General features: G+C 45.9%; 1 protein-coding gene across 1 annotated transcript in view; it reads left to right on the forward strand.

Annotated features, from left to right (window-relative positions):
• Atp8a2 (ATPase phospholipid transporting 8A2) overlaps positions 1-14,413 on the forward strand; it is a 448,432-nt gene that overhangs the window by 37,388 nt on the left and 396,631 nt on the right. The window contains 8 exon segments of the mRNA XM_038310231.1: positions 514-559; positions 1,140-1,180; positions 5,689-5,762; position 6,261; positions 7,319-7,345; positions 7,347-7,388; positions 9,132-9,259; positions 10,686-10,797. Coding sequence (XP_038166159.1) covers positions 514-559; positions 1,140-1,180; positions 5,689-5,762; position 6,261; positions 7,319-7,345; positions 7,347-7,388; positions 9,132-9,259; positions 10,686-10,797 — 471 coding nt within the window.

Genomic DNA, 14,413 nt, shown 5'->3' on the forward strand with positions numbered 1-14,413 from the left:
AGCGCTTTCTGCAAGGAGCACTGTGCTTGTTATGCCTGAAGTAATTCTCCAAGACTCTTTCTTCTTGTGCCTCCCTCACACCTCATTGGCTACTACCACATTGCAGTTCTCTCTCTCCCTGTCTCTGTTTTATGTGCCCACACCCATGCACACACTTGTCCCCCCCACATACATATTTCATGGAATACATAGTAAATTAATTTGAGAGTGAAACCTGCTCTTTGTTGTCAGGTTTATAATACCGAGTCATTGTTTCAGGCTCTTGACAAATAACTGTGAGGAATTTGAAACTTTGAAAGGCTTGTAAATTGTTAGAACCAAAATGTTACTTAAGCTTCAAGTTGCCACATCTAGATCTAGTCAGTGCTGACAGATGGTGAACCACCCAGCTTAAATCTACAGCATTGGCATCGTAGGGTTCTTGGCCCCTATCACCCCCCACCCCGATTTTATTGCTCTCCATTCCAATTATTCATTTGGATGTAAGAACCTTTGCTTCTTTTCCTGTGACAGAAACGACATAAGGCAGACAGCGCAGTTAACAAGAAGAAAACAATAGGTAAGCTGCCAGCTCATTGCTCTTCCCAGTGTTGATTGAGCGAACAGTCCCGGGCTGAAATAATGCTTGTTGGTCATGGCTATTGATATTGAGATTATGTCGGAAACATTATCTATAAAATCTTTAAAGAAATGGGAGCGTGCTAAAATAAGATATTCGTCTGTATATCAATGGGATTTGTATACTTGGGAAGGCAGGGTTTCAGTTTCTGTCCCTACAAGTTTCACGGCTTCACCGCCATGGTTTGTTACTTGCTTTCTTCATTATTTTGATTTTTGTATCACTTCAGTTTTTTGTTGCTATTATTGCTCCTATTGGAATTATGTAACACTAGGCCTTTCTATTCCTGGGCTAAGCATAAATTTGGTTTGCTTACATGCACACAGAAGCTCCTATCTTGTAGAAGGACACATATGGAGGCCCATGTTGGCATGGTTGGTCATCTACCATTCTACCAAGGGTGCGATTTCTTAGGATTAATAAGTACAAGCTTCCCAGAAGCCTTTTGGGTTTGTAGAAAGCTGGCATTTTATTTTGAGTCTCAACAGTGTTAACCGGTTCCTTGTTTCTTCTTTTACAGTGTTAAGAAATGGTATGTGGCATACCATCGTGTGGAAAGAGGTAAGAACCAATTTTAAAGATAATGCCAGAAAGTATTGATTTGGAGACTTGTCGCAAATTGCCGATGTTGATGGCGATATAAAATTTGCTCTAAGGCCAAGGCCATGTCCGCTTTGTAAGAGTTTTCTCGTGTAGTCTGCTTTCCTGTGAGAATTGCCATGCGCTTCCTCTTTTCCATCCTCTTCTCTAAGGACCCAATGTTCAAGCTATGACCATCGTTATTCTCCCAGGATAGTTCCAGAACTTCAGAGCTCTTCTAGTTTGAAAATCCATGTGAGAAGCATCTCCCTGCCTCCTGTCTCCCTCTTCACCTAAATTCAAATGTTTGGAGCTGTTGTCTTTTAACTTCTGAGAGTCTCACTTCAGATGTGTTTGGTGGAAAGATCTCGAGTGTGAGAGGGTTTCCCGGCAGTGTGTGGAGCCAGTTGCTGCTTTTGTCCTTAGAGTGGTAGCAAGGGTGGTTTTCCTCCCTGCTGACGGCAGTGTGAGGGTTCTGTTCATGGAGGAAAGATGTTGTCAGTTGCCGCCTTGGTGTTTTGTACCTGAAAAGCCTGCTATTTATCTAACTATATTAGCTGGGTTTTGTGGGTTGACGCACAGTATTGATTTTGGAGATGCTGTTCATCATTCTGACATTCAAAACTGATGGTTTTGTTTGTTTTGTTTTGTTTTTTTTAAGAGAAAACAATGTTTTAGAAGGGCAACTTCAAGTATTGATTCTTGCTTAAACATCTAAGCTCCAGCAAGTGCCTCCAGTAGCCCTTGTGTGGGAAACAATGTTGCCAGGTTGCCCACAGCACCCACTATAGTTTTCATTTGATTTTACCAGGTTTATGAGAACCATCTACCCTTTCCAGAAAACTCCCCATTGTAGTGTTGTGGAACACTGTAACCCTTGTGGGCTCCTGGGGCTCCTGAACTTTGGTAGTTCAGTGTGATGGTTCTTGGTCAAAAGGCAGACTTTCAAGGGGAGAGCTGGTACCCTGGCAGTGGGAAGTGGAGAATCCTCATAGCTCCTCTCTTTCCCAGGAATCTTCTGGCTGCTCCATCCTCAGAAAGGCACAAGCAGTGGCCAGATAAAAAATGACCCTGCGTCCAAGTGGCTTTGATTTGTGCCTTTCTTCTGCCTTCAGATTGCACACTGACTTGTGATTTGATGCTAACTTCGAGTGACCTGGGGTTTGGGTTTTAATGTTCGCTGTTCTGGCCTTTGATAAGCATTCTGCACCTGTAGGATAGTTGTTTAAACCCCTCCCATTTCCCTGACAGAAAATCAGTGGGTTTAGTAGTGGTGGTGGTATTAGAGATGGAACTGGGCCTTGTGCATGCTGGGTAAATGCTCTTACCACTGACTCACCTCCATCGCCCAAAAGAAAGTTCCGTGTCACCTGCTGGTCTGTGTGATCCAGTTGGTTCCACAAGGGTAGCTTTTGAAATTCATTATAAAATGAGCAGACTAGGAGCAGAAGCCTCGGCGCCTCTTCTGTACTCTCACCTATTAGTGCCCTAGGAATTGTTTCCCAAATCATCAGTGAATTCTGCTGGCTTTGACCTCCAGACTGTCACAGTCCGTTAAGCTATACCCAACCCCCTAAGAGAGGCTCTGCTTATCCTGTACCTTTACGGTGCCTGAAGCCATGGATCTGTGTTCATTTCTTAACCTCGATAAGTGGAGGCCAGTGAGGTGGCTCAGTAGGGAAAGGTGCTTACTGCCAGCCCGAGTTCCATGCCTAGGACCTACACGGTGCAAGGAGATAACCCCTGGGGATTGTCCTCTGACCTCCACACATGCGCGGTGGCAAATATGCTCATGCTCACTCATGCTCTCTCTGTCTCTGCCTGCCTGCCTGTCGTCTGTCTCACACGCCAACACACGAATAAGTAAAATATAAAACAGCAACCAAAAATCCAAAGTGAAAGATGAGGACCTGAAGTGTAGTGAACTAATTATGCACATAGATACCATTCCGCACGCATGCCACAACATTAATGTATACACACTACACACACACACACACACACACACACACACACACACACACACGCTGGCTTTTTAAAAAAACTAAATATCGTGTGCTATCCATCCGAAGGTGTTGCCCAATTTCAAAGTGAGGGTCCCGGAGCCTGTTAGAATGCACTTTTTATGGAGGATGTAGTTTGTTACCCTCTAACCAATGCACTGCGCTAGTGCCCTATCAGTTCTAAACCATGGCTGAATGGAGAAATAGCCCAGTGAGTCAGAGCCATGGAATAGTGACAGCCTGAGTTTAGATCTCAAAAACCCATGTCAAAGCTAGACGTAGCAGCCTGTGTCTGAGATCCCATCAGAGCAGACATGGCAGCGTGCATCTGAGATCCCAGAGCTCCCATGAGGAGATGGGCCACAGAAACAGAAGAATCTCTCAGAAGCTGTGGGCTCCCTAGCTTGGACTGTGCAGCGTAGTGAGTGGCAAACAGCAAGAAATGTCCTGTCTCAAAAACAAGATGGAAGGTGAGAACTGGAGCCTGAGGTTGTCTTTGACCTTCACGCAGACACCGTGGAGTGCACACACGCCAATAATTCATATTTAAAAATAACCAATGGCTGTAACACTCCGGCTATGTGACCTCTGTCAGTTATTTTGCCTTTGGGCTCAGTTTCTCCCTTTGCAGTGCAGGAGAACTTAGCTCCCTGACTTAGTTGATCCCATTAGCAGTCCCGTGAGATGTGTGCTGTTAACCTTGTCACACAGGTGAGAAAGCAAGGCACACACCTTCCATAGCTTCCCCAGGGTGCACAGCTGCTCGGGGACCTGGAGAAGGACCTGGAGAGCCACACGTGTAACCCCTCTTCCACGAGCAACTGTTGAAACGTTTGAGTATTTGAGACAGTGGATAATTGGAGGAAAATATGTTCTTCATACTTGTCTATCTATTCCTCCTTCCCTTCTTTCTTTCCTCCCTTCTTCTCTTCTTTCTCTTTTTTATTTCTTCCCTCCCTCCCTTCCTCCCTCTCTCCCTCCCTCCCTCCCTTCCCCCTCTCTCTCCTATCCTTTTCAGGAAACATCACCGCAAAATTGCAAGGCTGGGCCTGGAGGGTTGGCTCAGTGATTGAGTGAGAACAACTCACATCCACCTGTAACTCCAGCCCCAGGGACTCTGACACCCTCTTCTCCACAGGCACCTACACATAGGTGCATATCTATGCACACGTAGGCACCGAGACAGACAGACAGACACAGAAGCTATTAGTAAAACTAAAAAATGCAGTGTGGTTATTACTCAGTGTCTGTAGGGACTAGTTCCAGGTTGATGACAACCGATGTCAAAGAGTATAAATGTTCAAGACCTTTATATAAAGTAGAGAAACTCTGCACAGAACGTTCATATGATGTCCTCCCACGGATGTAAAAGCTCTAGATCACAGAAAACCCAATGCAATGGAAACGCCATGGAAACATTTCTGTGGCGTGCAGCTTAGGGAACAATGCCAGGGAAATAGTCAGCACGCAGCTTCTGCTTTCATTTGTTAATGCCATCGCTTATCTTTTACTCTTTTGTTTTGTTTTGTTGACACAAGGTTTCACTGTGCAACGCAGGCTGGCCTCAACTCTACAAGCACTGGGACCCTGGGTGTGCACCACTCCAGGGCAGATGCGCTGGGACCCTGGGTGTGCACCACTACTCCAGGGCAGATGCGCTGGGACCCTGGGTGCACACCACTCCAGGGCAGATGCGCTGGGACCCTGGGTGCACACCACTCCAGGGCAGATGCGCTGGGACCCTGGGTGCACACCACTCCAGGGCAGATGCGCTGGGGCCCTGGGTGCACACCACTCCAGGGCAGATGCGCTGGGACAATGGGTGTGCACCACGACTCCAGGGCAGATGCGCTGGGACAATGGGTGTGCACCATCACTTCAGGGCAGATGCGCTGGGACCCTGGATGCACACCACTCCAGGGCAGATGCGCTGGGACCCTGGGTGCACACGACTCCAGGGCAGATGCGCTGGGACAATGGGTGTGCACCATCACTCCAGGGCAGATGCGCTGGGACCCTGGGTGCACACCACTCCAGGGCAGATGCGCTGGGACCCTGGGTGCACACCACTCCAGGGCAGATGCGCTGGGACCCTGGGTGCACACCACTCCAGGGCAGATGCGCTGGGACAATGGGTGTGCACCACGACTCCAGGGCAGATGCGCTGGGACAATGGGTGTGCACCACGACTCCAGGGCAGATGCGCTGGGACAATGGGTGCACCACCACTCCAGGGCAGATGCGCTGGGACCCTGGGTGTGCACCACCACTCCAGGGCAGATGCAAATATTTTGCATTTATAGTTGGCTGAACTCAAAGATGTGGAGCTTGTGGGTAGGGAGGCCAGCTGTGGCGCAGTACAAGCATCTGCCCTGTGTTCTTGTCTGGTGTAGCTTAGTTATAGTCTAACTTTCTTCTTCACGTATTTAACCACCCTTATCACATGTGTGCTTTCTTTTCTTCCCTGTCTTCGGCCTTGGTCTCTAGGTGGCAGTGGGAGACATCGTGAAGGTCCTCAATGGGCAGTATCTTCCAGCAGACATGGTCCTGTTCTCCTCCAGGTCAGGTGTGCCAGTGGGCACAGGTTTCGAAACGAACGTTAAGGACAATAAAGTACTAAATGAACTGCAGAAATCTGGATTCATCTGTTCCCTTCTAGCTCATGAGTTCCCCTCCCACAAGCCTGACCTCCTTTATGAGCTGAGCATCCCTAATGAACTATAGTTTCAGATTTGGGGAGCATTTTGGATTTCAGATGTTGAGATTTGAGATGTTCAATTGTTATGCAAGTCTATGCAAACATTTGAAAACCTGAAGCGGTGGAAGTCGGGAGTATATCTAGCCTCAAGCATTTGGCTAAGTTAGGGATCCTCAGCATGGAGCTTTGTCAATTGCCTTCCCTGTTGTGAGCCTTGGCTGTTGCTTTTTGGTTTGGCTTAGTTTTGCCCCCTCTTCATCTCATTAGGTTTTTAGAACCTCTTGGCTGGTATTCACGGCTTTAGCTCCCAGTGACTCTAGGGTAGTCCTCACTGGTCAAGACATTAATTAAAGGGACTGAGTGTTCAGTGACCCCGAGAGGCAGCATGGCTGAGACTTCAGCCCTTTCTTGGTCAGTCCAGCCAGCTGTCTGTCTTCTAGTTCTCAGCATTGCCTAGGAACAACTGTTTTAAGAACCTGAGGCATTTTCTCATAGACACAACCGCAGGAGGCCCTGCTCATCACTCTTGCCCCAAACAGTTGCTGCTCCCTTGGTAGTGTTGTGCTAAAAATGGTCATCGCCACCCAGGGATGGGCGGAGCTGGGTACCATCACCCTTGACCTCCACCCAATCATCGCCACCCAGGGATGGGCAGAGCTGGGTACCATCACCCTTGGCCTTCAAACAGTCATCACCACACAGGGGATGGGCGTAAGCTGGATACCATCACCCTTGGCATTCTTGGCTCTATATGTGGAACACATACTGCAAAAAAGGAAAGCCAAATCCAGGGTCACCAAGAACTTCTTTTCTTGAGTTCAAGGTTATAGGATGCTTTGTTAAGACTCTAACCCCTCCATTTGTATGCCACTGGGAAATGCAGGTGTTTAAGCAGTTTGCATTTTCTTGGATCACAGCCATGTTTCTTGTGTAGGATTTGTCCTGTGTTGGAAACCAAGGGATAAAGGTTTAAAGATAGGACCCAAACCAGTGGAGGGAGAAAAAGAGCCATAAGCAAGGGGTTGCGACTCATTGGCCCTATTCAATAGTGACGAGAAAACTATTAGAATTTGAGCCAGTTGGCAGTTTGGGCAGGAAACTTGTCTATGACCTCAGGTAAGCTGGCTCACAATAGATGGTTTATCGCACCAACAACGGCTTTAGGTGCTCCTTGTATCTGCATGGGTGTTCACTGTGAGTAGGCTGATCAGTGGCTTTTAACCTCTGACACCTTTCATATCAGTATGTGGAAAACCCTGGCACAGAGAGGTTTAAATACCATTCCAAAGTCATATGGCCCCTAAAAGTAGCATCAGGAGGTTTATACTCAGCCCCTGTATTCTACATCAGAGGGTTCCATGAGCTGGGGCTTTGTAGAGAGGATTGTACTAACCTTGGCTTTCCTCTCCTTCCTCATAGGAGCCTCAGGGGATGTGCTATGTTGAAAACCGCTAACCTGGATGGGGAGACGAACCTTAAAATACGACAGGTAAAGTCACTTCGTGACTCATATTGTTACAGGAGGTCAGGTTGCAAATATATGATTCAAATATCCCCCATGCACTTTGTGGAGAAAACGTTGTTTGGCTGTGAATCTTACATGGTAAACCCTCGTGGAAGCTCTAGAAGTCTGTGCCTCGGATTAGGAGGGAAGGAAACTCAGAAAAGTGAGATTCTTCAGCTCAGTGGGTCATGACTCATTTAAATCTTTCTAAGCTCTGCCCACTCCGTTCAGGATAGGGGCATCTTTTATCCTCCTTTCGGAGCCCTGAACTATTCCTACTACTCTTCCTATAAGCTGGCAAGGCTCGCCCGTGAAAATGTTTCACTACCATCTCGACCACCCCTCCCCCGCAACCCTATAAACCATGCAAAACAAAGGTTCAAGTCTGTCTATGTGTTGTTCACTTTAAGGACACTTAGGAGACTGGCCAGGCTCCTGGGGATCTGCATATCTGCAGAGCTACAAAGTATCTGGAAGATGTTTAAAGACAGTCAGATGTCACAGTGGGGAGGCTGGTAGGCGTGTCCAGGCCAGACGTGGGCTCCGTGACTGAAAAAGGGTGCTGAAAAATACAGAGTAACATGCAACGGAAGTTTAGCTGTAGATTCTGTAGTCGTGGAAGATCTCTGGGTGGGCCACCACCTGTACAGTGCCCTTGGACGAGTTAACCCTGCTTGGGCTGCGAAACCATTGTTCCCAAGCCAGAAGAGGAAGTTGCCTGGAAGGAAAAGACATCCTAGGAGAAACTGATAGAACAAATCCTTATGGCACAGGGAGGAATAGGGGGAGGAGAAAAACATGGTCAAATATTCCAAATGAAATTTTTTTTTTCAGGAAAATAAAGGACCTTATGTCACAGAAATAAATTCAACACAAAATAGATACAAATTAAAAAAACTTTCTTAGCACATGTTGTATTGAAATATATTTAAAAAGTCTTTATGAATAGGAATATCAAGCATTTAAGTGAATTTTGTGAATAAAAAGTACTAAGTACTTAAGACCCATGAGGGTTTTTTCTTTGTGTGTGTGTGTGTTTTTTTTCTGCTTCCTAAAGCTGAATTTAATAATTCTGTCCTTGTATCTTTCTTTTCTCTGTGGTATAAATTTTATTCTGTTTGAAGAAGCTTTGATGACATTTGTCAGACTATTTTGCTAGGAAAATTCAGACAAAAGTGCTGAAAGTTTTAAGTGTAGCGACAGTGTATGCTATAGAGTATTATATATTATAGAATATTAAAGGATCCTCTGACTATCTGAGCAGCAGTGCTATATACTATAGAATATTATATATTATAGAATATTAAAGGGCCCTCTGACTATCTGAGCAGCAGTGCTATATACTATAGAATATTATATATTATAGAATATTAAAAGATCCTCTGACCTGTCTGAGCAGCAGTGCTATATACTATAGAATATTATATATTATAGAATATTAAAGGGCCCTCTGACTGTCTGAGCAGCAGTGCAGGGCGGTGGTAGCACTGCTCTCTGTCCTATGTTTCAGTACCTAGACTATTATTTAAATATGGCAGTTTTTAGCAGGGGTCGGGGCTTCCTCTTCTGCACCATTGAAATCGTGACATCTTTGTGTCCAACTGTGTGCAGCTTTGGGGCGGGGGCAGATGGCTCATTCTGTCCCTGTGACTGGCAGACCGTCGTGCTGTCTCTTAAACATGGATGGCACCGTTTGATCTTCTCTGTGGGCTTGTCACTCCGTTTCAGGGCCTGAGCCACACGGCCGACATGCAGACCAGGGAGGTGCTGATGAAGCTGACAGGAAGGATAGAGTGTGAAGGGCCTAATCGCCACCTCTACGACTTCACCGGCAACTTGCACTTGGATGGGAAGAGGTCCGAATCGCCTTTTCTTAATTATTTTTCTCTCTCCTCTCCTTTTTAATGTGGTCAAGAATTCCTGGAGCTTTGAAGAATCCTAGTTTCATAGTATTTGAAAACAGTGAGGTTTCTTCTTGCTTAGCTCTTTTCTGAGAGACTGACACACTATTTAGATCCATTTAAAACTTCCCGTGTATTGAATGACAGAAGAGATTTTTAAAAAGAAGCAAACCAAAGACCTCACGTGGGGTTCATAGACAGGGGCTTATATTCTTTCTTGCTTATGACTGCTGAGGCCAAGCAGTTCAAGTTGCCTTAAATGATGCAGGAGATGTGTACTCATCTTACGACAGATGCATAGAGACAGATGCACAGTTTCTTGTTAACTTTCCTCTAAAAGCATTGATTCTATCTTATTAACTTACTGTGCAGTGCTGTGCATTGCCGCTGGGCCTGGCACATGCTAGGGCAGCACTTCACCAGCGAGCTTCACTACGGCTCTGCTTATCTTTAGAAAGCTGAATGAAACGGGGCAGTGAGTATGGCACAGGCAGAGGCAGTGAGATGCCTGTTATGCATGACGAGGACCTTAGTTTGGACTCCCAGTCTACATCAAAGCGACCCCAGTGCAGGGGAAGTGCAGATTGGCTGATGCCTGAAGCCCATTGGTTAGCCAGCTGGATCAATGAGAGTGAGAGGCTCTGTCTTGAAATCAAGGTGGAAAGATGAATGATGTTGACCTCTGGCTTCCACATGTGTGTACACACATGAACAAGTAGATATCACACACACACACACACACACACACACACACACCACACACACAAACACAGACGTTGAATGATTTACTGTCTGAGGTTATGTTTCGTTGTGATGTTGACATGTACTTTGCTTGCTGATACTCCATAGTCCACTGTCTGAGCTCTTCCCCATACTTTGAATAGACCCTTAGCTGTGGGAGGTTGGGATGGACAGGACTCCTACAGGGGGCTCACTGTGATAAGCAAGGGTAAGGCTGCTTCCTGGTTGACATTTCCTGTCCAGGCATCCAGCATCTCCCCTTCTGTAGAGCATCCCTCAGATGCTCATCTGCTCACTAGACATTTGGGATGAGTTTACTGCTGTCTTTTTCTTTCATAATCTATAAAGTATATTGAATTTCAGAAATGAGTAAACTCGTGGCTTTTGGCATTCCCCTTTTCAGTATTCATAACAGGATTATGAGACATAATCTTCTCTGATATTTTATAGGAAAAAAGTTCCACTCTATTCTCTAGCAAAGAATGGATGAAGCAGGCATTTGGGGTGGACTAAGTAGAGTAAGCAAAGAATAAATTCACAGTTTTGACTTTGGTTTATTATAGGCTTATGTAAAGGAAAATACATAATTAATGGACAGATTATCAAGAAGTACAAATGTTTTTCTTATTTGTTTTTTTAGCTCTGTTGCCCTCGGGCCCGACCAGATCTTACTAAGAGGCACCCAGCTCAGGAACACTCAGTGGGTCTTTGGCGTTGTGGTATATACCGGCCATGATAGCAAGCTCATGCAGGTAAATGTTTCTGTGGAAAGCTCTGCCATCTTTGGTTGCTTTATTGTTTAATTCGCCTTTATTCCCTGCTCTCTTTGAGGGTGGAGAATAAAGGCAAATATGAGGCTGGAATTCATCCAAGAACGTAAACTCTGGGGAAAGTGACAGTTTCATCTCCTTATGCAATTTCTTCTGACCCTTGGTCATCGCATTCTTGGCCATAGTCTCTCTGGAAAGTAGTGGTCTTTGTTGTCTAGGTTCAAGAGGGACAGCGTTTCTAACTCTGCCTTCTGGGTGCCAAGGATGGGCTTAGTAACCCTTCGAGAACTGCTCCATTTGTCCTCTGAATCCCACTAATTAGGATGTTATAGTAAACTCTTACTATATGAATTCTAGGTCATTTTATCAAAAAGGACTTTGAACTAATGCTTATTTTTCATATACCAAAGAAACTGTATTAATTTAAAAGATTTTTTTCTTTCTCACTGTTAATGCTTTTTCTTAAATTTTCGTTTATAGATTCATAACCCATATTTATATTTGACATATTTGGCCAAATATCGTCTATATAATATATAACTACATAACTTCTACGTAAGTCTCTGGATCACTTCTTACATTCCTCTGATATATGTTCCATTTGTTGTGTGCCACTATTCCTGGAGAGATGTGGACAAACCTCTGTTCACCTCTGACAGGGAACTATGACAAACCAAAGTACAGATACCACCAAAGTCCAATTTGGCAAATCAGTGCGTTTATTGGGGTCACCCATAGGAATATGGAGGAGGGGTTACATAGAGGAGCAGAACTGACTCAAAGCAGCTACATCACCAGAGCCCACCAAGTCCTGGTAATGGTTCACAGAATTTGGTGCACACCAACTCAGCTGGTCTGAGCCTCTTCTAAGCAGCTCAATGGGCTTGAAATATTTTTCAGCACAGTCCTTACTATTTGTAGATTCTTGGGAAGGGGAGGGCATAGTGAATCTGATCAGCTTTAGGGACTTCCTGAAGCCTTTGGGTTGTTTGCCTCCCAAGCTCCAGTAGCTTCCCTGCAGATGGAATGTGTCACTTCCCTTTAGAAAATCCTGCATCTTAACGAACCAACTTTCCTTCTAGATGAAAGGTTTTATATCAGAGGAAATTATTGCATAACAGCATTGTATTTTCTTAATTATGACTCACATTTGGTTTGTGTCTTGGTTGGAAAATGTTTACAGGGCCGGGCGGTGGTGGCGCACGCCTTTAATCCCAGCATTCGGGAGGCAGAGGCAGGCGGATCTCTGTGAGTTCGAGACCAGCCTGGTCTATAAGAGCTAGCTCCAGGACAGGCTCTAAAGCTGCAGAGAAACCCTGTCTCGAAAAACCAAAAAAAAAAAAAAAAAAAATGTTTACAGGGCCGGGCGGTGGTGGCGCACAACTTTAATCCCAGCACTCGGGAGGCAGAGGCAGGTGGATCTCTGTGAGTTCGAGACCAGCCTGGTCTACAAGAGCTAGTTCCAGGACAGGAGGACAGGCTCGAAAGCTGCAGAGAAACCCTGTCTCGAAAAACCAAAAAAAAAAAAAAAAAAAAAAAAGAAAGAAAAATGTTTACAGTCACTATCCTCTGAGTCTTGTGCTAAGAAATCTGGGTACATTAGCATAAAGGCTAAATCTTCACCACTGGGGGCCAAGTAGGTAAAGAAGTAATATGGACAATGTAGAAAGTAGGGATGTACTTATTGTAAACTATGCCATTGTATATAGTTCTGTGGATGTATATGCAAGAGAGTCACCAATTCCAGGCCTAGAGTGCTGGGGAAGGCAGTGAAGGCATGGACAGAATTTGGATTCCAGGGCTCCGAGAGTTCCTGAAGCTGAGGCTGACCCTCAGAGTTGAGTGACAGGTGGATGTGAGGGTGTGGTACTCACCTCTCAGTTTCTGAAGTTGAGGAGTCGTAGATTGGGAGATGCGTGGCTGACCCACGGTGGTGGAAGCTCACGGTCCATCAGGGTCAGGTCCCCGATGTTGAGTAGAAAGGGACTCAGAGCTTAAGGCAGACGATGGGCTGGGATCGTGAAGCAGGCTGAAAATGGGGCTGGAGCAGAGAAGAGTTCTATGAGCCAGCTTCTCGAGTTTGCAGTGCTGGCGAGGCTGGGGAAGGTGACCCACTGGGGGAAGAGAAGAAGGTATATGTCCAATTGGCAGGGATTTAGAAGATCAATGGTTCAAGAAATACTACAATCCAGGAGCACTACCTCCAGGTGCCAACAGATGTGAGGCTTACAGAAACATCGTCTTTTGGGAGAGGTGTCTGATTTTGGGTGTCACGTGTCCATAGCTGGGTAAGAGAAGGGACAGGAGGAGAGATCCAGAAGCATGGGGAAGACACACGGTATTTAGGGCACACCAGGGAGGCCCCCAGGCTCAGAAGAGTACTCAAAGGAGGTGTGTGTTGGAGGGGCACTCATAGCAAGGAGAAACATGGCTGGTGGATGGCTACCACACAACCCTTGAGTGACTGAAAATTGTTCAGTATGCCTGAGATGCATCTGGTCTACTTTCTTGCTCAGCCCTCATTCACTTACAGAACTGAAACACTTCAAGTTCATTGTCTCTGAGCAGTCTAAACACAAAGAGCATCTTTTTTTTGGGGGGTGGGGGGTTCAAGACAGGGTTTCTCTGCAGCTTTCGAGCCTGTCCTGGAGCTAGCTAGCTCTTGTAGACCAGGCTGGCCTCGAACTCACAGAGATCCGCCTTCCTCCCGAGTGCTGGGATTAAAGGCGTGCGCCACCACCGCCCGGCTCACAAAGAGCATCTTGACAGATAGTTTCACACTCTGCCACCTCTGAAGCAGCCGTGAGCATTCGCAGCCCATTATCAGTAGCCACAGCCAACCCTTGTGGCAACGCTCACCCCAGCTTCTGTCTTTTTGTAATGAAGTGGTGAGGAGACCATGGGAGGGTAGCCCAGATTTGGGTAGAGGCCCAAGGCTAGGGTTTAGATCAGGATTATTAAAAGTCCAAGCTTTCTCCAAGTTCTCTTGGACCCTGGATGATTTTTCAGGGTATAATGTTGTTCTTCTAGATCACAGATTAATATTATAGCTTTGGAGATCAGGCCGGGTATAATCTGTATCAGAGCATCACCATTATGTCTTCTGTGGACGAGATGAGTCCATGCCGTTCACATCCTGTGACTGTCACAGGGCACTTCCCTGCCCTCTGTGTAACAAACCTTGGCAAGACTTACTGTTGTTGACATACAGAGAGCGATGGAAAACCCCAGAAACATCTGTTCTAGACTTGCTGTCACTTTAGGGCTGAAACAGCAGGAACAATGAAATTTCAAAAGGAATATAAAATTACACACACAGCTGGAAGCCGTTCTGTTCATGAAGTAACACTGTGTCTACATTTGAGTTTTGGATGGCAGTGGGGAAGCTGGGTGCCCCTAGGGTTCTCGAATTTCCACTGGGTCCCTCTCACCTTCCAGAGCTCCCTCAGTTCATGCTTAGTGTGGTTATACACGGCGAACACTCAGATCTTTTCTGTTGGTCGGCTTACGGGGAAAGAGGTAATCAATAATTATAGGAAACACTGATTATAACAAAGCATACATTTGTTTTGCGACTCACATATAAATGGGTTTATGT

This window comes from Arvicola amphibius, chromosome 13 (assembly GCF_903992535.2).
Source record: "Arvicola amphibius chromosome 13, mArvAmp1.2, whole genome shotgun sequence".
In the NCBI taxonomy this organism is placed as follows: Eukaryota; Metazoa; Chordata; class Mammalia; order Rodentia; family Cricetidae; genus Arvicola; species Arvicola amphibius.